The following is a 25,808-nucleotide window of genomic DNA, read 5'->3' on the forward strand; positions in this document are numbered from 1 at the left end:
AGGACTGAGGGGAACTGGCAAAGCTTGGGGGGGCTGGGGGGGCTGGGAGGAGCCCAGGGCTGCAATAACAAGACAGAGGCTGGAGATGCTCTACCATGGCTCTGAGTGTGGCTCCTATCACCCAGTGAGCGCTTCATCTCCCGCCTGCCACTCCACAAGACAGGCCTTGGGAGGGGCCGGGAACCCACTCACCAGATCTCCTTCTCCTCCAGGATCTGCATGTCGTCCGAGAGCAGCCGGCAGGCGAAGCCAATGTTCACCGCTGTCTCTGAAACGCACAAGTCACCAAGCTGCGGCTACAACAGGGGCCCCCTGGCAGCAGGGGAATACCCCAGCACTGTCCCCACTCACACTCCTAGCGCTTGCTATGCCACTCCCAGCATGGCTGAGCAGCTGCCACTTGCATGGGCAGCAGGAGACATAGGTTCTAGTCCTGCTCTTGCTGAGTGACCTTAGGCAGGTTGCTCCCTCTGCCTCAGTTTCCCCCTCTGTACCCATGGAAAGTGCTACATGTTACTGTCCCAGAAAGAGACCAGCAATGCAGAAGAAATTCAGGGAAGTGGGGGCCCTTGTAGGGGAGTATCCTGCCCCAAGCAAGAACAGGGGGTTCTAGTCCAGCTTTGAGGTTCCATGTGGCTCGTACCTTGTTTATCTCCAGTCAGCACCCACACTTTAATGTTCCCCTTTTTTAGCAGCTGGATGGTCTCGGGGACCCCATCTTGCAACTTATCCTCAATGGCTGTGGCTCCAAGGAGCTGGAGAAGGAGGACCGCAGGAGGGTTTAATGATCTGTGCACGCAGGATGGAGTGAGGTGGAGCAGGATGGGAAGGGGACCAGGATTCAGGGGTGGGGCTTGCTCCCTGGTCTACCCACCCACCCAGAAATGATCTCTCCATCACAGTTCTCCTTGCCACGTCCTGCAGACTCCAGCCCAGGTGGGGACTGACCAAAAGCCATTCCCAGCTGGTGGCTGTTCGGTGGCCCCTACATGAAATGAGTTGGTGGATTCTCAGCCCAGTCTCCAGGGGGCAGATGCCCAACATCACAAAAAACAGCCATGACGACTGACCTTGCTGTGGGCAGAGGGCCATGGAGACCAAGCGTCCCTCTCCCTCCTCCAGGTAGGCCCTGCAGGTCAGCATCAAGCAGGGGAGGCCTTTCTCCCTAAGCCCTACGCTGGCAAACTGTGGCACCATCAAGACCCGTGGAGTCACACCTGGGGTAAGACTCTGCAACAGCCATGCCAAGCCAGCCCTGGATCCTGCCTCCTCCCTCCCCTACCAGGCCCCCACTGAGTTCTCGGCCCTCAGAGAGCCTGATCCTACCTGGAGATCCTGCTCCATCTCCTCGTACACCTTATCCAGCTCTTGGGCACGATTCTGCAGCAAGACACTGGCCTCATGGTGCTTCTTGCTCCACTCAATGTAGTCCTCCTCCTTTACCTCCTTGCTGGCCAGGCACAAGGTCCTCAGGGTCTCCTCTGCGAAGCTCTGCAGAGGGGACAGACGGGAATACAGCAGGCAGGTCAGTTACACTGCAGCTAGATCAGCGTTAACGAGGCGACGGTGGCCGTCACATGACTGCCACCACATCACCACTGCCAGCTGCAGTGCTGAGACCTCTAGGAGGCTGCTCAGGTACAGTAACTCCTCACTTAGCGTCCTCCCGCTTCACGTTGTTTCAAAGTTACGTCAATTAGGGAACATGCTCGTTTAGAGTTGTGCAATGCTCCCTTATAATGTCGTTTGGCTGCCTGCTCTGTCCACTGCTTGTAAGATTTTGTGGAAGAGCAGCGACTTTACAAGGGCGCACTGCACAAGTTCCTCTTCTCCGCTTCCTCCCCCTCCCTCCCAGCGCTTCCCCCAGCTTCCCAGCGCTGCATCTCCGCTGCTCCCGCTCCTTCCCCCTCCCAGAAAGTCCTAAGCGCGAAGTGCTGGGAGGGAGGGAGAGGAGCAGGGAAGCGCCCCGTTTGGTGTTTGGTGGCGCTTAGGACTTTCTGGGGGCGGGAAGGAGTGAGGATGCGGCGTGCTCCGGAGAGGAGGTGGAGTGGGGGTGGGAAGAGGTGGGCCTGGAGTGGAGTGGCGACGGGAAGAGGCGGGTCTGGAGCATCCCCCAGCAAAGTCAGCCCCTGTTCTTCTCCAGGTAAGCTGCCACTGCTGCTGCGAAGGTGCTTCCTAGCGTCCTTGTCTGAAGCGGGCTGTGCCTGCGTGAGGTAAGCCGGGGCACTTCCCAACCACAGTACAGCACAGTATAGTCTATAATGCCTTTTGTCTGGCCCCCCAAAATTTCCTTGGAACCTAACCCCATGCATTTACATTAAATCTTATGGGAAAACTGGATTCGTTTAACATCTTTTCACTTAAAGTTGTGTAAGCAGAGTCAGGATGAGCTCCACCCTGACATCTGGTGGTGAGGTGTGGCAAGTTGTGGAAAAGAACTTCAGGGGCTGATCTCATTTGCATAGGCACACCCACCCCGCCTAGAATGAGGCCATAGCTGCCCAAATGGTCACTTTGGCTGCTGTGGGATCCCCAGCATCTCTGTTATTGGGGCAGGAAGACTAAATTGTTATTACCCTGATTATGGGAACTGTGCTTGGAACTGTACTGGGCCTTTTGTTATGATGGAGGGACTCGCCATCAACTAAGTAGCACTCGCTAGGCAAGGGTCATGGGTTCCAAAACTCTGTGAATTGAGAGAGGTTGGGGATAGGTATTTATACATGATGGCATAGTGTCCCTCCCCCTGTGAGGGCTTTACAGGCTAATTGCACTTCTTCCTCTCTCCACTGTAGAATATCAGAGCTAATGTTGATTCCATTAGGAGTCTAGTTACAGGCTGCTGAGCTGAGTTCACTTTGGGCTAATGGTGCACCAGCGCTAAGGCTCCCCTCCTACAAGCTGAAATCACAAAAGAGCTAAAAACTGACTAAGAGCTGAAATCACTGAGTGTTGTGTTAAGTAGTGGGGGAGCCTGACTATATATTGTGGAGCAGTTTGGGGGAGGGCTGGAGCAGCTTGTGGACCGGCTGGTGGAGCAGTTCATGGGATAGTAGGAGCTGCTTGTGGGGAGCAGAGCGGAGCGGAGCCGTTCATGGTCCGGCTAGCGGAGCAGTTCATGGGACGGTGGGAGCTGCTTATGGAATGCTGAGCGGAGCAGTTTGTGGACTGGCTGACGAAGCGGAGCGAAGCCCTGTGGAGCTGTGGGGCAGTCAGCTTCAGATATAAGGTGCCCCCTTACCTCTTCTTCCTCCCCCCCCATCTCCACCCAGGTTGGGAGGTAAAACTCTGCAGATAAACTTTCGAACTCTGGGGCTGCCCTGACCAGGGACAGAGACTTCTGGGCCTTGGGACTTTGGGTGATTTGGGGTTGCTGGACTCAAGAACCCAAGGGAAAGGACATGCCCCAATTTGCTTGGGGTGGGTTTTTGCTCATGGGTTGTGTTATTAATCCTGTTCGTGGTGTTTCCCCAACATAATGCCACATTGTTTATCTCTGTTATTAAAAGGCTTTTTGCTACACTCAGACTCTGTGCTTGCCAGAGGGGAAGTATTGCCTCTTGGAGGCACCCAGCGGAGGTGGTATATATTTGTCCCAGGTCACTGGGTGGGGGCTCGAGCCGGTTTTGCATTGTGTTATTGGAATGGAAGCCCTAGATACTGAACCCAGCCCTTGTTGCTGCCAACTCTGACGGGCAGAAGGGTTACAGTTGCATTTTTCAGGAACAAAACTACAACGTTAAGTGAGGAGTTACTGTACAACAGGATGCTCCAGAGGTCCATGCTGAAGGACCCTTCTGACCCCACCGGCGTCCGAACAGCCTGAGTCAGGCCCCGGAAAATCACGAGCGTGGCTCCAAAGTCATGAGATTTTTTTAACCAGTAACTCTGGGGTTCTCTTTCATGTGCCTTCTGGGTCTGAGCCTTCAGGGCCCCGTTTTCAAGCTTTTATCCGCAACCAGGAAGACTAGAAAAACTTCTTCTTTTTTAAATGAAAGCGGAGCTTCTCCAGTGGCAGATTAGCCACTGGGCCAACAGGGCCCATGACCAGGGGCCCTAGCCACTTGTGGGGGCCCGGAAATATGGGCACCCCCATACCCCGACCCGCTCCGCCTGGCACTCCTGCCAGGAAGCGAGGTCAGCACACAGGGACTTGCCCTGCTCCACCCACCTGGTGCTCTTGCCAGGGACCAGGGGAAGCCCCTGTGCCCCGACCCTGCTCCCCAGCAGGAGTGCCAGCCAGGCGGAGCCAGGGAAGGCCCCACGTGCAGACCCCACTCCCGGCGGGGGTGCCGGGCACGGGGATGGGGCAAGCCCCCACACCCCGACCCCATTTCCCCAGCACAAGCGTGGGGAGGGGGGACTGCAGGCAGAAGAGTTGAGGAGGGGCCCCCACTTGCTCTGGCCCAGGGCCCGACAAAAGCTTAATCCGCCTCTGAGTGTCTCCGCTAATCACATGACTCCAGGAGCCGGGAAAACACCAAATACCACGAGAGCTGCCATAAAGTCACAAGAATTGGTGATGCTGCTGTCAGAGTTCCAGGGTAACTGCACCTGTCACCCCTGGACGTGGACGCACCGGGGGGAGCCAGGAGCCAGCTCTGGGGAAGCAGAAGCAAACTGGCAGAGGCTTCTAGGCCTCAATCGCACTGGCAGCTTTGGGGCCCTCATACCATGCACGGTTGAGACATTAGGCTGAATCAAATCACATGGAGCTAGGGAGACAGCGAGAGTGAGATCACACCCGGGCCGCAGGGAAAAAGAGAGAGCACTAGCAGCCGTAAGCCCACCCCTTCTAGGGCTGGTCCCGCACTCACATCCAGTGCCAGCTGGGTGAAAGCCCTGGTAGGCCCATCTTCATGCAGCCTCTCTAGGATCACCACGTCCGCCCCCTTCGTGTAGAGCCGGATCTTCCCCTCGGGGTCTCTCACTGCGGGGAATGAGCCTGCTTAACCACGGAGCACTCTGCGTCTCCCCCTGCCCTGCGGCCCCTCCCCGGCTGCCGAGGAACCTGGGGGCGGAGGGCAACACCATGGGGGTTGGGGAGACATGGCAGCGAGCAGACGGCGCCGCCCTGAGATTATTTCCTCCACTGGCAACGCAACGACATCACCCGAGTTACTCCTGATTGTCGCTGGCGGGGCAGGGGGGAAATGGGTCCCAGGGACCCCTCTTTGCTCCGATCAGTCTCCTCCAATGGGGCAGCCCCTTTCTGGCTATCTCGGCCCTTGAAGTGGCAGCTCACAGACCCCCGCACCCTTAAAGGCCAGGTTTGCATAAAGGCACCAGAGGCAACCAGCAAAGCGAAGGGAGACTCTCAGGGCTGGTTCTCGGTGGCCTGGCGCCTTTTGCCCCACCGCACCCCCTAGGATGACCGCTGAAAAGTGCCACTCCCATTCGGAGGTCTTCACAGGTGGGAGCGATGCTGCCCTCCAGCGGCTGGGCCCGCAGCAATCTGCAGTGACCAGCAAGTACCTAGCCCCCAGCCGGCCGGCTCACCCAGGATGGACATCCTCTTGCGGACGCTGTTGAAGTCCAGCATGGCCAGCAAGCTGTACGTCCGCTCTGTGCCCAGCTCGCTGAGGGTGATGGTGTCCTGTGTCCGGGAGAGGAAGACATACCCAAGGTTCCTGGCTGCCATCACCAGGGCCTCTTCGTCCGGCGAAGCTGCCTGGTAAACCAGCTCACCTGCTAAAGGAAGAGAGTAAGAGACAGACAAGGCTCTTCCCATTAGGCTTGAGCTGAGTCAGCACTCAGAAGGAGACTGGCTTTGCCTACAGGGCCATGGTCAATCTTCAGCTAGGGCTACAGTGGCTTCAAAGCTCCATGCGAACGGCTGTGTCTGGCCTGTTCATTCCCCTGGCTCCTGGATGGCACCATTTGGTTGCCTCCCCCCTCCACCCCCCCGAGTAAAGCAAGTTCTGCTCAGGGTTGCAGGGATTCACTTGGCCTCACGCCATGATGGTTCCCCAGAAGTCAGAGGATTTGCCCCCCGACGCCTTTGTTCCCCGGCTCGTTACTTCTAAATGAACACCCCAGTGTGGAGCTAATCCCCTGCTTCAGGTGGGCAGAAATGCAGCGTGGCACATGCCGGGCACTGTGCTGCTTCCTGGTCAAAGCTCGCTGCTCCTGCTGCTCGGAGGAGCGCCCCCGCAGGCCCTTGGCCCAGGCTACGTAAGGCTTTGGGCCACTGGAGCGGCTACATTGATGCTGGTGCAACCCACTAGTATTGACATGACCTGGACCAGTGCCACCCCCTAGTGTAGACGTGACCTGCCTCAGCACCACCCCCAGCATTGACGTGACCTGCTCCAGCACCCCCTCAATGTAGAGGTGACCTGACCCAGTGCCACCCCCCAGAATAGAGGTGACCTGACCCAGCGCCACCCCCCAGCATAGATGTGACCTGCCCAAGAGCCACGCCCAAGCGTTAATGTGCCTTGCACCCCAAGATCAGACTACCCCGTTTCACACTGCCATGCTGTGATGCTTTGGGGGAAAAGGTCTGGGTTTTCTTGACTGTTGCTAGAAAAAGAGTTGGTTGTTTTCTTCCACGCAGCAGGAACCTCAGTCCAGAGCAGAGCCCCGTTTCACAAGCCGAGGCGAATCACCTGCCCTCTAAGTCTCTGGAGACACCCCCTGCCTTTGCATGCTCTTGCTGAACGGTGTGTGTTTGGGAACAGTGCACAGAAAGTACCAGCTCTAATCAAATCCAACCAGGGTGAGAATGCTCTGGTGGTTTCCCCTTTCGCTAGGCTTGGCATCAATTCCGTATTTGGTGTGGGGGGTGATGAGTGACTGCCGCGATCAGAGGAACCTGGGCAAAGCCCACCCACCACCCAGGCAAGGGGAGGGCTCCCACCGTTCCTCCCCCACTTTGCGGCAGCATTCCCCCTCTGATCTGCCCTGAGGAATCTCTTATCCCGAAGGAGGCACTAAGCCCTCAGCTGGGGCCAGGCGCTGTTGGACCTGGAGCCATGCCCCCCATGACCCCTTCCCACCCCACACAGAGCTCTGGTGCACAGGGGGAATGGGCCTAAGGTGAAGATCCAGGGGATACACTGGGTCTTCCTTTAGATCTGTGCAAAATGGGGGGCGTGGTGTGTGTGAAACAAGCACAAATCAGAACTCGCCACTCACTCACACCAGTGCTGACTGTCTCCCCGCCCCCGCCCCTCATCCTGCACATAGGCAAAAGGCCACGCGAGCTCCTGCCCCAACGTATTATCTCCTCGACCGCAGTCCAGGCTCATCTTTAAATGCACCGGCCTCTGGCTTCGGACACGGTTGCTGAAAGCGGCTGAGTCTGGGCAGACGGACAGGCCTGGTCAGAGCCTGGGGCCCTGTCAGAATTCTGCGGTGCTCCCTGGCCAGCAGGGCGTCATTTTCAGACCCAACTCACTGTCTTTCTCCTCCACCATGACGGTGTGGCAGAGGGCCAACAGCCTCAGGAACTCCCTCATCACCGGATCGTCGTTCTGCAGGACGGCCTCCAGGAGTGAGGGGTCGTGAAACTCAGCCGTCCTGTCCACGTAGGGGTTCCAGCTCATACTGGCTTTCTGCAAGAGGGGCAGGCCAAGACGTTCATAGGAGGAAGGAGCAAAATCAAACAGCCAGGCAAACCCGGCTCAGCACTGCAGGGAGCACCTTTCTCCAGAAGGAAAAATGGAAGAGCCTGTCTACACTAGGAGCTGGGGCTGGGATACCCAGCCCGAGGAGAAAACACCTGCGCTAGACCAGATTGCACTAAGGTCCTAAAACTGGAGCGTAGCTTCGGCAGCTCCAGCAGCGGGACGGGTTAGCCACGCTGAGCACGAGCCTGAAGTCTCAGACGGGTACGTACTTGGGGCAAACGAGTCCGTACTCTGGTTTCAGCACCTTGGCTCAATCAGAGCTAATGCAGGTACGTCTCTTTGAGCAGGAAATCACCACCACCCCCCGCCCGGCTCCAAGTGCAGATGGACCCTAAACTGGTTCCATCTCCCTTAGCAACCTGTCTCCTACCATCCATTTCCCCTCTAATGGGCGAAACAGGCCAGTATCTCACCCTTTATATTAAGGACCTGTTTATAACGCATTAATACATGATTAAGAGATGGTTTTAATAACCGACTAATCAAGCGTTCTAGAGCCCAACTGATCAATAACTTATAACTGTGGTTTATAACCATTTTATAATCCACACTTCTCATGCTTGTTACATGTAACATGCCTATGACACCTATTCATTGTTTATTAACCCTTTATAACCATTAATAAATGGAACCTTACTGTGAAGTGTGATGCTGGTTAGCACAACATTGTGATTAGAAGATATTTACAGCAATGGGCCCCATTCTCCATTGCTTTGCACCTGGTGTCATCGTTCACCCCTGCGCAGAATGGGTGTAAAACGCTGCCATTCTGAGCTGGTACAATTTGAGGGGCATTTTCACAGGTGTAAATGACTGTACCAGGTGCAGGGGGATGGGGAATCAGGCCCCAAACCGGCTATGCGTTTCCAAGCCCTCTCTGCACCCCAGGACTACTGACCAGTCCAAAACCACCATCAGCCCACGTGATGAACCAGGTGTGTGGAGACAGTTATTTCCTGTGCTGGCCAATGTGGGGCTAGGACAGGGGCGGACAAACTTTCTGGCCTGAGGGCCACATCGGGTTTCTGAAATTTTGTGGAATACCAGTTAGGGGAGGCTGTGCCTCCCCAAACAGCCAGATGTGGCCCGTCCCCCGCCCTCTATCCAACCCCCCCCGCTTCTCACCCCCTGACAGCCCCCTGGGACTCCTGCCCCATCCAACCCCCCCTGTTCCTTGTCCCCTGATGCCCCCCCGGGACCCCTGCCCCATCCCCCCTCCCTGTCCCCTGACTGCCCCCTGCCACCCCCTCCTCTCATTCCTGACTGCCCCCCAGGGACCCCTGCCCCATCCAATCACCCCTTCTCCCTGACCACCCCCAGAAACCCTGCCCCTGACTGCCCCCTACTGCCCCATCCAACCCCCCTCTCCTTCTTGACTGCCCCTCCAGGACACCTGCCCCCATTCAACCTCCCTGTTCCCCATCATCTGACCGCCACGACCCCTATCCACACCCCTGACCACCACCCCTCTATCCAACCCCCCTGCTTCCTGCCCCCTTATCACGCTGCCTGGAGCACTAGTGGCTGGCAGCATGGCACCGGTACAGGAAGCCATGCCGCCCAGCCGGAGCCAGCCACGCCACCGTGCAGCACAGAGCACCGGGTCAGGCCGCGGCTCTGCAGCTGCACTTCCCGGCAAGAGCTTGCAGCCCCGCAGCCCAGAGCATTGCGCCGGCAGCGCAGTGAGCTGAGGCTGCGGGAGGGGGGATGAGCCTCCCGGGCCAGGAGCTCAGGGGCCGGGCAGGAGGGTCCTGCGGGCCGGACGTCGCCCGAAGGCCGTAGTTTGCCCACCTCTGGGCTAGGAGCATCCTCAGAGATTGAGATTGACAGGCCCAGTTTCCTCCCATTCCCTGGAAGTGGACAATGGCTCGCTGTTACTGTGTGAAACACTGGGCAAAGGAACAGCTAGCACAATAAGGAGTGTACGGCTCTGCTGTGCAGAGGATTCTCGGCTCTGCACATATAACTACTAAAACTACGCATCGGATAGTTACGCACCGGAGCTTTGTTTTCACCATTTGCAGATCCTGTTGGGAAAAAAAAAACAGTTAATAAATAGTCTGCACTGAACGCTTCTTAGCGGGTGCTCAGGCCGAGATGGTCAAACGTGACCTGTGATTTTGGGGACCCAGCTGACGACACCTTGACCTGACTGTCAAAAAACGAACTGCGTCCACCCTCTGGAAATCAGGCCCTTTTAGGCATCTCAAGTTGTGCGCCCAAAAATCACTAGGCATTTTTGCAAATCTTTCCTTAATTCATTAGAGAACAATCTTCTCCAGCACTGGCCACCTGCCCTCCCAGTTCTCCCACCTTCATCACTGCTTTGTGGGAGTCTTGATCTCTTCTGGCTTCTCACTGCCAAGCTCCTCCTTAATCTCCTTCCCGAATACCCGGCTGAAGGATCCAAAGAACAGCCAATCCCTAAGCTCCACCCACTAGCTGTAGAGTTTCAAGGTGACTTGAAAAAGGAAAAATCTGTGGACTTTGTCCTGTTATTCGCTTGGATTTTTTTAATTGGGTCAAAAATAAGGGGCGTTTTTGGTTGGTTGGTTGAAGTTTTTTGTTGGGTTTGGGTTTTTTGCATATTTTTAGCATGAGAAATTCAGTTCTCACCTGACCTACTTTCCCTGGGAAACTTGGGGCTTTCCCCCTGTCTGTTTTTGTCAACAAACCTTTAACACAAATGCACTATATGCAGTCAGGAGAAAAGCTCTCTATGCTAAAGATTCAATACTCCCTGCCCTGCAAGTCTCATCAATTAAGAGTGGAGCCAGAGAAAGCTCCCAAAACCATGAGAGACTTCCAACTAGTCATCCAGCAATACAAGGGGAGACAAGACCTGACAATCCTGATATTTCTAAGGGTAAAAAAAAGCATAAAAATAACTTTAAAAAAGAAAATGGGGGGGCTTCTTCATCATAAAAGAACAACCACTTTTCTTTCCCTCCTTTGCAGGCCACATTTCAGAAGAGCTCTTGAAGTAAAGCAGGGGAAGGCACATGAATGCATTCTGGAGTGTCACAGGAGAGCTGCAGGTGGCTGGAAGGAATTTACAAAAAGCAATCATTTCTGTGCTAAACTCCCCTCAGCACTCCAGCTGGGAGGGACACAACATTGACCAAAAAGGCCTTTTCAAGCAAATTGCAGAAATTTCTGTTTCTGTTGAAATTTCCGGGGGAGGGGAGTTTGTCAAAAACCTGAAACCCAAAAACTGTTGAGTTTTCGAAAACCAGAACTGAAAAACACAGGGTTTGCAGGATCTCAATGACCCCCTCCCTCCCCAAATTCTGTGAAAAAATTCATTTCCTCTCAAAATGTTTTGTGGGAAATAAGATATGTTTCCAGCTCTATTCAGCTCCCAGTGGGCCTACCTCCTTTTTCAATGAGCACCTTTGCCTGCCACCTTCCCCGCAGCCTGCCCTAATCAGGTCACACGTCATGCCTCAGTTCATCGAGTGTCACTAGGCCAGCCGAAGGCTGCTGTGCCAGAACGGAGAGCAGCCAGTTGCTGATGGGTCTGACAGGAAGTTCAAATCTGAAACGCACCCCTGCTCCCCTCTCTCTGAGGGAGGTGCTGAGGTGGATCCTAGGCAGAGCTTCGGGGCTTGGGCCCTCTCTAGCGACTGTATGCTGACAGACATTCCCCAGCCCGTGTGGGGCTGGCCCAAGCCTTGACCTTCCTTTCCCCATGCAGGGCGGGCATTGCTGCTCGCCCGAGCCCTGCCTCCCCACCACGAGGGGCTGGCATCGCCGCTCCGTCCCCCTGCACGTTCCTCCACACCCCGCTTTTTTGACAAATGTGCCTTTGTCCCGTAGTTGGCAAGAGCAAACAGGAAAAATGCCCACTATTGCCAAAAAAGTCGGGACAGCCAAGACAGGGCTTTAAAAAGGGTCTGTCCCGGCCAACACGGAACGTATGGTCACCCTAAGCCACAGATGCACCACGCAGTTAGGAAGATCACGAGCAAACAATGGGACAATACTGACCAGCATGAAAAGCAGCAGCCCCAGCAAACCAGCTGCCCAACGACATCTGACATAACTGCATGCTGAATTTCTACAGCACCTGCTACTTGAGGACCTCAATGCACCTTGCTAAAATTAATGAACTGGATTAAATTACTTGCTATGGGTTGCACAGCGGGTCTGTAGCAGAACAAGAAATAGAACCCAGGTGTCCTGCAGTGCACCCCACAACTATTCAAGGTCAGCCTCCCCCAAGAACCTATAGAAACCTGCTTCCACTCAGAGGTACCATAGGTGATCCCGTTGATGCAACATTTCTTGAAGGTCATAATGTTCTGCGTCAAGGTGCCCGTCTTGTCCGAAAAGATGTACTCAATCTGGCCAAGCTGGTCATTGAGGCTGGTGCTCCTGGCTTTTGCTGGAGTGTCCTTCGCAGGGTAGTACATCTCCAGGTCCCAGTCAATAAAACAGCTGTTCACCATGTAGATGAATTCAAACCTAGGAGACCCAGGGGAAAGAGACACAACAGGCATGATAGTTATTTTAGCCACAGAGCTAGGGGCATTTGGGAATCTGACACCCCCCGCCCTTTCTCTTTGTCTTACAGCTCGGAGCCTGCTAAAATCCAAAACAGTGCAGATCACTCAGGGTCAGAATTTCATGGCTCGGCATTCTGGGTTGGGAGCAGGTTGGGGGCTAAGCTCTTTTGAAAATCTGCCCCTAATGGAAGGTGCTGAGAACATCTGTCACTGAGCACCTTTGAAAATCTGGCCCTTGATGACAAACCTCAAATGTCTGAAGGTTCAGGTAAGGGCCAAAAAGTTTGGAAGCTGCTTCTGACGTATCAGACCTCTGGTGTCTTCCTAGCTGGGCTGAGAATCTCAAGTCACTGGGTGAGCAAGAGATTTCAAATCATTCCTGTCTCTGGTCAGGATGGAAACAGAGATGTCCCAAAGATCTTCATCGCTCCTACTTCCCCGGGGAGTGAATGTGCAAAGTAATGGGCAGAGGAGAATGTTAAACTCCTCCAGACTCAGCGAAAGCTCAGGTCAGGTTTAGAGGGGGAGGGAGAGTCTACTCTCTCCTATCCCTAGCCCTAACCAGCTATCCCATTCGATCCTCCTCACCCTTCAATCTAACATCCAGTTACCGTACTAATGATTACCGAGGGAGGCCCAGGCAAAGGAGTGGGAGCCAGGAGTGCTAATCCTGACTTGGTGCCTCAGGAAAGTCACTTCTCTCCTGTGTGCCTCAGTTTCCCCACTCTGTAAAGTGAGGTTAAGAACACTGACCTCACTGTGACAGGGGAGGATTCAGTATCTAATTTCTGTAAAGTGCTTTGCACATCCACAGTGCAGCACATTATCTGTATTTAGGCTCACAGTTGTGTCCTCATCAGAATCACCACGCTGACATTTAGTGACCAAATATTATCTTCGTCATCAAGCTATCGCCACCAGCCTAGCCATAACTCCAGACCATACAGCCTCCTGGGCGCTTCTCTAGTGACTTTCATCTGAGGATCCCAAAGCACTTTACTAACATTAATGAATTTGAGCATCACAGCCCGTCCTCTGACCTAGGTCAATATTACCCCCCCTTCCACGGATAAGCAAACAGAAGTGACTTGCTCGAGGTCAAGGCAGAGTAAAAAACAGACCCCTGACATGCTGACTCCCAGTCCCAGAGGCACCGATGTTCCCCGCTGCACCGAATGGCAGGCTGACCCAGGAGGACAAAAGGGCGAAGTAAAAGACAGCGACTATTTATAAGCAGCACAGAATCCACTCTGAGGATCTTACGTTATGTACATGGACATCGGTATGATGATGCTCAGAAGGATCATGAAGCCCCAGAAGGTGAAAAAGGCCTGCGTGGCAGGGCTTGTGCCGACATACAGAGCGGAGAGGTAGCTGTGCTGCGTGTGGAACTTCACGGCCCAGAATCCGGCGGCAAAGGCGAGACATAATGACGTAATGACCAGCATCACGAAGATCTGGGGGCAGGGGAAGAAATCCACCTCTCAAGGCACTGTGCAGGATTCCACCAGGCTTTTCTCCAAGAGGGTTCATGGGCCAAGCAGCGCCACCCAGGCTTCCAGAGAGGCAGGAGTGAGGGCCTGTCTGCATTAGCCATTTTAGTAGCAGTGTAGCTAAACTGATGCTCTCCCCGGGTAGACAATGGGCTACACTGGTGTGAAGCAGGGTAGTTACACGGGTGCAGACAGGCCCTTCTTTGGTGTGAATTTAAACCGCTAGATCCTCGGCTGGTGTGTCTTGCTCACATGCCCTGGTCATACATGGCCAGATTCGATGTCAGGAAGGAATTTCCCCCTAGGTGGCGAGCCTGGGGTTTTTTCACCTTCTTCTGCAGCCAGGAGTGTGGATCCCCTTTTGGGATCATCTGGGCATCTGTCACCTAATCAATTCCCTGCCATTGCAGGGCCTTGGGCATGGGTGGCACCTTGGTCTCTCCTGTTCTCGCTCCTGAGGACTGAAATGCTTTAGTCTAACTAAAGTCTTTGGGCTCAGTGCAGGGGTTTCTGGGTGAAAATTAACTATGCAGGGAGCTCAGACTAGAAGTTGGATGAAACCATGAATCCTGGTATAACCTTTGTGTGGACACTGTTATTCTGGGCCTTTTTTCAGGTTACTGTATGTCACTTGGGAAGGGGTTTAAAACTAAACCGAAAAGAGCCACTCTTATACCGGAATAAGAGTGTCCACGCATCGGAGGTTTATACCAGTATAACTAGATTTGGATAACTGGTAAAATGTTCCCATGTGAACAAGACCTTCGACACAGAGCCTGAGTTCTCCAGCTTTGCCCTGCTGGGGGAGCATATTATACTTAGATGGGAAGCTCTTTGGGGAAGTGACTGTCATTTTGTCCTCTGTCTGTACAGCGCCTAGCACACTGGGGCTCTGGTTCATGAGTGGGCTCCTCGGTGCCACCGGAATAAAATTAATAATAACGTAATAATAATTACACATAACAGAGTCAATAATAATAATATAGATACATCTCATGGGCCCCTCCCTTCCCAATTGCTATGGCTTAGACCCACCCCTGCCCATCCATAGTCACATAACATCCCCGCAGCAGGTGCAGCCAGTGGCAAAGCACCGTTAGGAACGTACTTAATGCACCTTTCGTTTCTCTCAATGCACCTGGAAAGCAGGAGGAGGAGCCGGTGCCACATGACCATCCACAGACCTCCCCCCCAAAGGGCCACAGAGCATCATGTGGGAGCCACCGACAGAGGATGGAAGGACGGAGCCAACAAGGCATCGTAGCTAGAACGGGTAACTGAGAGTGCTGCCTTTAAATAGAGACTTCAGGGCAGACAGGATGGTCTTGTGGCTAGGGAGATGACTCTGGGGAACTGGGTTTTGTCCCGTCCCCCCCGAAACCTTGGGGACAAGTCAATTCCTCACTCTCTGTGTGGCAAAACCTAATTCGTTCCCGTTTCTGATGTACAATGGTGCTGAACACCCGAGATGGTACTATAAATAACCGTGGACCATGTTATCTCAGAGATAAACACAATACAAGGCCCCAGGGGTAGCTGGTATCTCACCAGATATCCACGAGGAATAGTTGCTGTTTCTAGGGTTGAGGTAAATAGGCCTGATGGGTCATTTGGTTGGAAAATTACAAACACCTGAAAGCAGGAGCTTAGCAAGCCACTGCTACAGCTCATTTGTAGCTATCAACACAGCATCATCAGCACCATGGTCCTACAGCCACGTTCACCCATCTGCCTGCTGATTCCTCTGCAAACATATGTGGCCACAGTTCTTCAAGACAGCAGGACAAGAATTAGTGTTTAAATTAGAATCTACAGCCAGAGGACCTTTTAGTGGCTCTACACTAAGGGCCAATGGAACATGACACTACGTTCTCCAAGCCAGATCCTCAGCTGGGGTACACGGGCACAGCTCTACAGGGAAGCTACGGTCAATTTCCACCAGCTGAGAATCTGGCCCCTTTGACGTCAATGGAGCGAGGTCGATTTATACTTGCTTAAGACCTGGTCTTCTTATTTAATTTAAACTGCAGTGCTGGGGAAAGGGGCTGGTCTCTCTGTCAGAGTGGGTGGGCAGAGCCCACCAGGACAAGGTGGGAGGGGAGGGGCCATGGGGAAAGTGCCACTTTGACCGCTGCTGAGAACGAAAAGCAACGCAAGTGTCCCAGCTGCACTCAGAGGCGGCGAGTTATATGGGCCCGGGGTGCCCATGCTCCAGGAATTTTCAGGGTCCGGGGGCCTGGCTCCACAATGTTCGGGGCCGGGTCTCTCCCCCGGCCCCACCTGCCGCCCCTGCACCTCCCCTGGCTAAGGGGGCTTCCTGCCCAGCCTCGCTTTGCGCCACTCCCAGAAGTGGCCGGAACAGCCCTATGGCCCCAGGGAGGGGGTGTCTCTGCGCGCTGCCCCCGCCCCGAATGCTGACACCGCAGCTCCCATTGGACAGTAACTGCAGCCAATGGGAGTTGCGGAGGCGGGGCCTGCACACACCCCCACCGATAAAATGCTCTCAACACCAGTCCCACAACTGCCTTCCACTCCATGCTGAACCAGAGACAGAGCTACACCCCTGTGGAGTGAGAGGTCAGGCAGTGAGAGCTCAGCTGGCCAGCCCATTTCTGGTGGAAGGGATGCACTTACTACGATCACCAGTCTGTCCATCAAGCGGTCCAGCTTGGTTTTCTTCATCTTGATCTTCCCACAGTTTTTCATAATTTTGGAATCCAATCCTGGATAAGACACATTTTAAAAAGGAAAACAGAAAAACACCTGACCCTGGCAATTGTTTAGCTGCTGGAGAATCATGCTGGCTGCATCACACCCACTTTGCTCTCCAGACTGGGGAGAAATGTCTCTCATGCCCCATGATGTTGGTGTCATCACACTGTGATAGGAACTCATTCCAAGGAAGCCTGTTCCACCATCCCACAGCGTGGTCTAGTGGTTAGACCAGGGGCCTCCTAGGTTCCATTCCCAGCTCTGCCTCCGACCTACTTTGTGATCTTGAGCAATTCAATTCACCTTTGTGCCTTGGTTTCCCCATCTATAAACAGGGTATAATTATGTGTAGCCCTTTGAGAGCTCCAGGGGCAGGGAACTCTAGGAGTGTCACTTGCACAGGGATGGCCAATTTTGCAATTCAAGGGCTGCAGAGGCAACTTGCCAAGAGCATACGTGTAATTTATTCCTTCATTCCTGTCAGAATGGTGCAAAGGGGCCTTAATGTAAATGAGAATCTGGCCCAAGGAATCGACAGCATTTCTAGTATATCCATGCCAATGGTATTGCTTAGATAAACAGAAATCGCTTGCTGGCTGATGTTGCCAGCAGTAGACACCTGCCACTGATCAGAACTGTTCTCACCCCGAAATTAGCAAAGAGCTACAGAGTTGGAAACCTCAGGCCACATGTGTTAAGGAAAAGTTAGCACATGTGACTCCATTTTGGTTTGGGGCCCACCATTGTTTAAATGCCAGCACATTATACACCAGGAGGAGTGATCCTTAGATACTGAATCCCTGTAAAAATCCTCCTCCTTGTCTCCAGCCTGCCTTGACTCCCAATATCTGGTTTTTGTCAGGTTTCAGAGGAACAGCCGTGTTAGTCTGTATTCGCAAAAAGAAAAGGAGTACTTGTGGCACCTTAGAGACTAACCAATTTATTTGAGCATGAGCTTTCGTGAGCTACATGAAGTGATGAAGTGAGCTGTAGCTCACGAAAGCTCATGCTCAAATAAATTGGTTAGTCTCTAAGGTGCCACAAGTACTCCTTTTCTTTTTGGTTTTTGTCAGTCTCTAACTCCCTGTCTCTTGGCCTTGATGTGAGGCCTCCCATTCTGATAATAAAAGTTACTGATGCATGGCTTTAGGACCATGCTGTGTAATTAACATACTGGTATAGCACGAGGAATGCACCAAGCAGGGATAGGTGGTAGATAAGACAAGGGTTTGTTTATTGGCTAAGGTTTCCGATGCACGAGGCCAACATGCTTTGCTAAAAAGTATATAACCTTTGTATAATCTGTATTCAGGGTCCCCCCCTGGCTAGCAGGGGGGCACCATGCTCGAGCGTAATAAACTTAGTGTCTTTTGGGAACTCTGCAGTTGTGGACTTTGTTTCTGTGCCTCGGCCTAGATTCGAACTGTGCGTGACCTATCAGGTATAATTCGTAGCACTGGTGTGTGTGTCCTATCAGGTATAATTCGGAGCAGTTGTATGCATGTCCTACCAGGTGTAATTCGTAACACATGGAGCCCTCAAATCCCACCTTGGGAATTTTTGACATCCGGGGACAGTGGCAGGAGCATTAACAAGACCAGGTGTCGCCTCGTCCTCTGCCCTTATGGTAGGGGTTTAATGAGCTCTCCAAAAGGCTGAAGAATCTTCACAGAGTCAGGCCAGAGGGACCGTTCTGTCCTCTAGTCTGATCGCCTTCATAACACAGGCTATAGAATGCCCATCTGTAATTTCTGCACCAAGCCCATATCTTGTGGTTGAGCTCCAGCATATTTTTGGAAAGACGCCTAATCTTGCTTTAAAGACTCTGTCATGGAGACGCCATTGCATCCCATGGTCAGCAGTCCCAATGGTAAATTACACTCAAAATGTGCCTTATTTCTAGCCTGAATTGATTTCACACCAGCTACCAGCCACTGGATCTGGTCATGCCTTTGTCTGCTACACAAAAGCAGCCCTCTACTGTCAGACATCTTCTCTTGTAGGTACCTATAGACCAGGATCAAGTCACCTCTTAACCTTCTCCATGACAAACAGATTGAGTTTCCTAAGTCCTTCACTGTAAGGGAAAATCTGAAGGGAGCCTGAGAATGTGAATCTAAGCAGTGAATCTGCAGGTGTTTGTTTGCATGACCAACAATGCTGCTCAAATGAGTCAGAACAGCACCTGCAGTTACTCTTTTTACAAGCATAAGCTAGGCATCAGGAAGGAATACCCACATTGTGCAATGGTCTGGCAACTCCTAGGCATGTGTGGACGTCATACATGGGGTGATCTGTGAACTGGGCTGTGATCGGTGCTGACACCGTATGAAAAGGAGTGACGTTTTACTGATGGGTTAAACACAGAGGCTGTGCTGTACCTGGGGCTGATCGTTATTTCAAGTCCAGCATCCCCTCTCCTCCCTCCAGCAGTGGTCTATTCTTGAGGCTTCACAGGGAGGCAACCCATCCCCCAACACCATAGTGCACCTGGCCAGTTACACCTAATGCACGTGGAAGAGAACCAGGCCTCCTGCCGCGCCCATCCAGTGAGCAGCTTGCCCTGCCCTTTGGGTGGCGGCCTGCTTCCCACTGGGCCAGTCTCCGTACTCAGGTACACGGAGCAGCTTCAGCCGGGATGGGTTAAGGCAGGTGAAGGCTGGCTGAGGGGCATGACACCGTCACCCTGCTCGCCGGCAGCAGCCCCACGTGTCCGTTTGGCCCACCAGGCCAGAGCCTCCTCCAGCATAAATCAGCAGAGCTCCCATTAACTTCGAGGGAGCTGTGCTGAATTGATTTCAATGGTGCTACAGCTGATTTACCCCAGCTGGGGATTTGGCCCCTTGTGTCCCTGCGTCTTTTCGTCCCTGCCTCCTCCTGGCAGCCGTTGGCACTCACCCGCATAGATAACGAGGCCGTAGCAGGTCTCGGTGTTGCGTATCCTGCAGCCTCGCAGCAAGATCTTCTCACTGTCCAGTGAGTACTTCTCCCCCCTCCACTCCAGTGTGCCGATGAAGCTGTGCATGCGGCTGTTGGGCTCCTCGCAGGTCACTTTCCCTGGGATGCCAACAGCAAGGAGGGTCTGAATCACCCCTTGGCTTTCTGGGGAGAGACTGCAGAGAGGGGGTCCCTCCTCCCATCCTTCACCCCCTTCCGCCCCTCCTGCCTCATCGGGGAAGCTGACACAGCTTCTGTGGAAGAAACGCAGACCAGGGAGAGACGGGGCTTGCCCAGGGTTCGTCAGGGAATCGCAGGAGGCCACTGTGACCTGAGAGAGATATGCCAAGGGATGGTGGGTTGGGGGACGGACATGGGATGAGCTAGCCCAGTGACCTCCCTGGGGAGCAATGAAGGAGGGCTTTATGGTTGAACGTTAACCCCTTCATCCTCAGAGCCCCAGCTTTGGGGTAGTTCAGCATCACCCTGCGCATTGCATGGCTGGGCAAAGTGAGGCCCAGCACGATCGAATGAGCAGCCCTGTGTCCAGCCCAGAAAGTGGGGCAGCTGGGAATAGAACCTAGGGAGTCCTGACCCTCAAGCCATTGATAGCTGCTTGGTGGAAGCATGGGCAAGAATGGAGAGCAGGGAGCTGGAGACACGGCTGAGGACAATCCTTGAGAACACAGACCTAAGTCCTGAGGGGAGGAAGGGGAATGGAGGGAGGGGCAAGGGTTGGTTGTTTTTATCCCAGTATACAATAGATCAGTCAGATTCTGATCTCAATTACACTGGTGTAAATTCACCCCAGGGCTAAGGCCCTGGCAGAGTGGTCCTAGGGGCAGAATGCTGAAGGTGGCCACAACCTCCCCTTCCATCTATCTGGCCTGGAATCTATTTGGTCCCTTCACGGCAGCCTCTGAAAGCAACTTTGCTGGGAAGGGGCCTGCAGGCCACCTGGGGGAGCCCAGAGAGGGGTGGTGGCAAATACAGACTAGGGATGCACTCTTTACCCATTGCAGCCTCCCATGCTGGAATCCGCTGAAGCCAACTAATGATACTGCCTTGTTCCACCAGCCCCCATCCCTGGCACAAAGAGGTGCGAATCTGGCCCCCTGCAGCACTTTCCTCTGCTATACAATGGGCCAAGAGCACTAACACCAGCCTCCCAAGGGGGCTCTGCATCAGTCACATGTCTGGGCTTTTGCCCTCTGCACCAGGGAAGACTCACGTGCCTTGGAGTGTTTCATTTTGGCAGGGTAATTAAATAAATATCCCTGTTGCTCCGGGTTTATATTGGAGCCAGCGAGGCGAACACTCACCATCAAAGGCAGCCATGCTCGCCTCGCTCACCAGCTCCTGGTGCGTGGCCAGAAGGGCCTGTCTGAACTTTAGGTTGGTTTCCCTGCAAACAAGAACAGGTCTGAAAACAATCTGAAGGAAAAGCCACAAAGCAGGGTGGTGCTGGTCACTCCCCTAGGGCAGTGGGTCTCGATCTTTCCAGACTACTGTACCCCCAAGTTTCACCTCACTTAAAAACGACTTGCTTAAAAAATCAGACATAAACATACAAAAGTGTCACAGCGACTAGGACTGAGACATCGCTCACTTTCTCATTTCTCCCTTATAATTATAAAATAAATCAACTGGAATATAAATATTGTCCTTACATTCCACTGTACAGTATATGGAGCAGTGTAAACAAGCCATTGCCTGTATGAAGTTTTACTTTGTACTGACTTTGTTAGTGGTTTTCATGTAGCCTGTTGTAAAAGTAGGCAAATCTCTAGATGAGTTGATGTACCCCCTGGAAGAGCTCTGCGTACCCCCAGGGGTATGTGTACCCCTGATTGAGAACCAATGCCCTATTGTGCCCAAGGGTTGGAGAAGTGTGGGGTGAGAGGGGTATTATTAATTATTACGATTTATGTACATTACAGTAGCACCTAGAAGCCCCAGTTGAGATCAGGGCCCCATTGTGCTGGGTGTAGCTTATACACGGAGTAAGAGACAGCCCCTGCTCTGAAGAACTTACACTCTAAATACATTATCCCCATTTTATAGATGGGGAACTGAGGCCCAGTGAGATGATGTGATTTGCCCAAGATCAGGCAGGGAGTCTGGGCAGAGTGGGAGATTTCACCCAGCTCTGCAGACTCCCAGGCCAGTGCCTTAACCACCAAATCATCCTCTTTTGGCTCCTGTAATTATTGGGGTTACTCTGTACCCCAAAAGCCTAGGTCCTAGGAGCATGCCAAGTGCATGCATCTCAGAGGCAAGGCCTGCAGGTGCTTCAGCAGTGAGGCCTTGTGGGCGCTAGCCCCGATGGGTCCCAGACACAGGGCTAAAGGGCAGGTTGTCACTGGGGCTGGCAGGACGGGGAAGGTTGCAGATACCCTTGGTACAGAAACTTACACAGTTACAGTCACACTGAGCGACAGCGGGTCCTGTTCGGGCCCCGGCCAGTCCCATCGAGGGTCAGGGCTGGTCAGCCCTAGTGCCCAGGGCACCACTCCAGTCCAGTCTCTATTCCTGCAAACGGGCATTGGCAGGTTTCCAAGCCAGGCTCAGTTAGTGCCTCTCATTGGGGCCCCTCCACCGTGGCTCCCTGCCCAGCCATTGCTGCTCCCACATTAAGTCCCAGACAGGCCTGCATCTGGCAGTCACATCTGGCAGTCAAGTCCGGTTCAACATAGAATCATAGAACTGGAAGGGACCTCGAGAGGTCTCCTAGTCCAGTCCCCTGCACTCATGGCAGGACTCCGTATTATCTAGACCATCCCTGACAGGTGTTTGTCCAACCTGCTCTTAAAAATCTCCAGTGATGGAGATTCCACAACCTCCCTAGGCAATTTATTCCAGTGCTTCACCACCCTGACAGTTAGGAAGTTTTTCCTAATGTCCAACCTAAACCGCTCTTGCTGCAGTTCAAGCCCATTGCTTCTTGTCCTATCTCAGAGGTTAAGAACAATAACTTTTCTTCCTCCTCCTTGTAACTTGTATGTACTTGACAACTGTTATCATGTCCCCTCTCAGTCTTCTCTTCTCCACACTAAACAAACCCAGTTTTTTCAATCTTCCTTAAGAGGTCATGTTTTCTAGACCTTTCAACATTTTTGTTGCTCTTCTCTGGCCTTTCTCCAATTTGTCCACATCTTTCCTGAAATGTGGTGCCCAGAACTGGACACAATACTCCAGATGAGGCCTAATCAGCGCAGAGTAGAGTGGAAGAATTACTTCTCGTGTCTTGCTTACAACACTCCTGCTGATACATCCCAGAATGATGTTCGCTTTTTTTGCAACAGCGTTACACTGTTGACTCATATTTAGCTTGTGATCCACTATGACCCCCCAGATCCCTTTCCGCAGTTCTCCTTCCGAGGCAGTCATTTCCCATTTTGTATGTGTGCAACTGATTGTTTCTTCCTAAGTGGAGAACTTTGCATTTGTCCTTATTGAATTTCATCGTATTTACTTCAGACCATTTCTCCTGTTTGTCCAGATCATTTTGAATTTTAATCCTATCCTCCAAAGCACTTGCAACCCCTCCCAGCTTTGGTATTGTCCACAAATTTTATAAGTGTACTCTCTATGCCATTATCTAAATCATTGATGAAGATATTGAACAGAAACGGACCAGAACCAATCCCTGCGGGACCCTACTCATTATGTCCTTCTAGCATGACTGTGAACCACTGATAACTACTCTCTGGGAACAGTTTTCCAACCAGTTTTGCACCCACCTTATAGTAGCTCCATCTAGGTTGCATTTCCCTAGTTTGTTTATGAGAAGGTCATGCCCGACAGGATCAAAAGCCTTACTAAAGTCAAGATATACCACATCTACCGCTTCCCCCCATCCACAAGGCTTGTTGCCCTGTCAAAGAAAGCTATCAGGTTGGTTTGACATGGTTTGTTCTTGACAAATCCATGCTGACTCTGTGGCTGTGCACATGGTTCCTGGGCTTCTCTCCAGCCCCCTTCTGCCATGTGGCTCCTGCTCCCCAAACCGAGCCCCGCCTGGTTCAGGACCATTCCTCTCACCCAGTCAGGGGAATGGGAAGTGCAAAGCGAATGGGGCCGGTAGGAAATATGGTCCCTGCTTAGCCAGGAAAAAGGGGGTATACAGAGGAGGCTGATGAAACTTGTAGTCCGCTGCTTTGGAGATGCAATACACCCCAGGTTTTGAATTTTGGGTGTCCCATTTCAGAATCCCTCAGGGCCTGATTTTTGAGGGTGCTGAGCACCCGCATCTGCCAGGGGCTTTACCCGGAGTTTCAGGCACCCAGCACCTCTGAAACCCTGGCCAAGGTGTCTCCAGCTGGACTCCCAAATATGGAGGCCTCAGACCGTTGGCTATGGTGTCTCTGGGCCCCAGCCGGTGGCTGTGGTCTCCCAACGGTCTCTCCCTCTGCTTACCCATCAATATCCGCTGTCTCCACGTAGCACAGGCTGCTGGGCTCTGAGCTGGACAGCAAGAGCAGGTCAGCCTTTAAAAGCAAGTGAAAGAGAAAAGGCCTCAGAGAGACTTTCCTGATGAGGCCCCCCTCGTCCCCGCTCCCCAGCATTACGGCCTCGGAGTGAGGGGCCTGGCCCAGCATGCAGGGCCTCACGCACCGGGACGAAGCTGTCCTTGCGGAGGCAGACGACGTCACCGACACAGATGTCCCGCCATTTCTTCCAGCTAAAGCTGCAAGAGAAGAATGAGCCACTGAGGGAGGGCCCAGCCCTGCTGAGACACGCTGAGCTGACAGCCCTGGTGGCCTCTCTCCATGGGGCGGGGGCCAGCAGCAAGGTAAGTTTCACTCCCACCCTCCCCCAGCCTCTGCGCCTCAACCCTGACCTCCAGGACGAGAGGAGACTTCAGTCTCTGTGGCCCATCCAATCCTTGGCCGCTCCGCTGAGCCTGCCAGTGGGGAGGCCAGCTGGGCGGGTGGTTTCATGGCATGGGAAACCGGCATGGGACCCACCAATGCCTAACAGGCACGCCGCCAAGCAGCCGACGAGGGCAGCGCCTTTGGGCTGTTGGGGAGCTGGGCTTAGAGGCCCATTTCAGTCCCTTCTGCACCCTTCCGCCTCCTGATAAGAGCAACCTCAAGCTGGGATGTCACGCTGTAGGGCCTCACTTTAGGAGCCCTATTAGTCAGAAGTGGCAGAAACTCGCTGGATGCCCTTCCTAGGAAAGGAAACTCCCTTAGGACAGGAGGAGGTGTCCCATGGAGCCAGGGCCACCTGGATCCCCATCCCAGCTGGGACTGGGATGTGTTAATCCCAAGCATGGAGCAAATGAGGCCTGCCCCAGGTTGTGGCAAAGTGTGTCTGTGTGGGGGAGCCTGGGGGTGATGGCACATCACAATCTCTTCTCTGAGCACAGCTGCTAAATTGGGAGAACCCTAGGGCTCAGACAATGCCACAGAGCTGCCACCACCCCTCCCCCTGCTTCTTTGAACACATGTTGGAGGAGAAAACGACTGTAGAGAGTGAGTTTTATCCTCTAGCTCGCAGCTGGACATTTCTCAAGGCCCCTAACCTTTTCCCCACCAAGATTTCGCAGGGCCTGCTGTTGATCATCCAGTCGCTCCGATGTCGGGCCTGCAAAAATAGGAGAAAAGACAGGGACAGGCCATGTCGGGCTTCCCTGTTCACCAGGGCTGCAAGAGAACATCCCTGTTAGCACCGGGCTCTGTCCGGGAGTTCCAGCCCCAGAGTGAGGAGATCTGCCCTTCACAGGTGTGATACTGGCAGGCCAGATGCCAGCTCTTGCCCAGGCTGCAGGCATTAGCTAAGAACTGACTAATTCGTTGTTGGAGGCCTGACCAGTTCACTTATGTGGTAGTGTTGCTCAAAATAGGTATTAATCCTATAAGACAGATTTCAGAGTAACAGCCGTGTTAGTCTGTATTCGCAAAAAGAAAAGGAGGACTTGTGGCACCTTAGAGACTAACCAAATTATTTGAGCATGAGCTTTCGTGAGCTACAGCTCACTTCATCGGATGCATACCGTGGAAACTGCAGCTATGCATCCGATGAAGTGAGCTGTAGCTCACGAAAGCTCATGCTCAAATAAATTGGTTAGTCTCTAAGGTGCCACAAGTACTCCTTTTCTTTTTGCGAATCCTATAAGAATGTATTTACTAGTATTACAACTCAATTGCATGTTTGTAAGTTGCTGCATGCATTAATCTTATTTGAAATGTCCGTATTCCAGGAAATATGTAAGTTTTGCTTTATAACTTTGAAAATGTTTGCTCTAAACTTGTGAACCCGGATGGGAAGAGTGTTTACCTCCACCTCTACCCTGGTGGCCAGAAGAACTATCAAAATCAGATGATCCATCAAGGAACATCAAAATACGAAGATTTGGTGAATGGGTCTATCGCCCCTTGGAAACACTACGTCCAAGGAAACTTATCCTAAGGACTTGGAGGCTGAACGATGGAAATAAAACAAAGATACATGAACATTTTCCATCTCTTTGTTGTTTGAACTCTGACGGCCAGAGACACCAAACTGAAGCCAGAAAT

The 25,808-nt window shown here is 53.0% G+C and overlaps 1 protein-coding gene across 1 annotated transcript in view; it reads right to left on the bottom strand.

Annotated features, from left to right (window-relative positions):
* Positions 1-25,808, bottom strand: part of ATP8B3 (ATPase phospholipid transporting 8B3) — a 44,165-nt gene that overhangs the window by 12,137 nt on the left and 6,220 nt on the right. The window contains exons 5-19 of the mRNA XM_073324681.1: positions 24,815-24,876; positions 23,902-23,974; positions 23,704-23,774; positions 20,607-20,689; positions 19,246-19,404; positions 16,270-16,358; positions 13,406-13,599; positions 11,893-12,101; positions 9,633-9,661; positions 7,403-7,559; positions 5,500-5,691; positions 4,818-4,930; positions 1,327-1,491; positions 644-755; positions 193-268 (exon numbers count right to left, since the gene is read on the bottom strand). Coding sequence (XP_073180782.1) covers positions 193-268; positions 644-755; positions 1,327-1,491; positions 4,818-4,930; positions 5,500-5,691; positions 7,403-7,559; positions 9,633-9,661; positions 11,893-12,101; positions 13,406-13,599; positions 16,270-16,358; positions 19,246-19,404; positions 20,607-20,689; positions 23,704-23,774; positions 23,902-23,974; positions 24,815-24,876 — 1,784 coding nt within the window. The remainder of the gene's footprint in view (positions 1-192; positions 269-643; positions 756-1,326; positions 1,492-4,817; positions 4,931-5,499; positions 5,692-7,402; positions 7,560-9,632; positions 9,662-11,892; positions 12,102-13,405; positions 13,600-16,269; positions 16,359-19,245; positions 19,405-20,606; positions 20,690-23,703; positions 23,775-23,901; positions 23,975-24,814; positions 24,877-25,808) is intronic.

The sequence above is a fragment of the Lepidochelys kempii genome, chromosome 25 (assembly GCF_965140265.1).
Source record: "Lepidochelys kempii isolate rLepKem1 chromosome 25, rLepKem1.hap2, whole genome shotgun sequence".
NCBI lineage: Eukaryota > Metazoa > Chordata > Testudines > Cheloniidae > Lepidochelys > Lepidochelys kempii.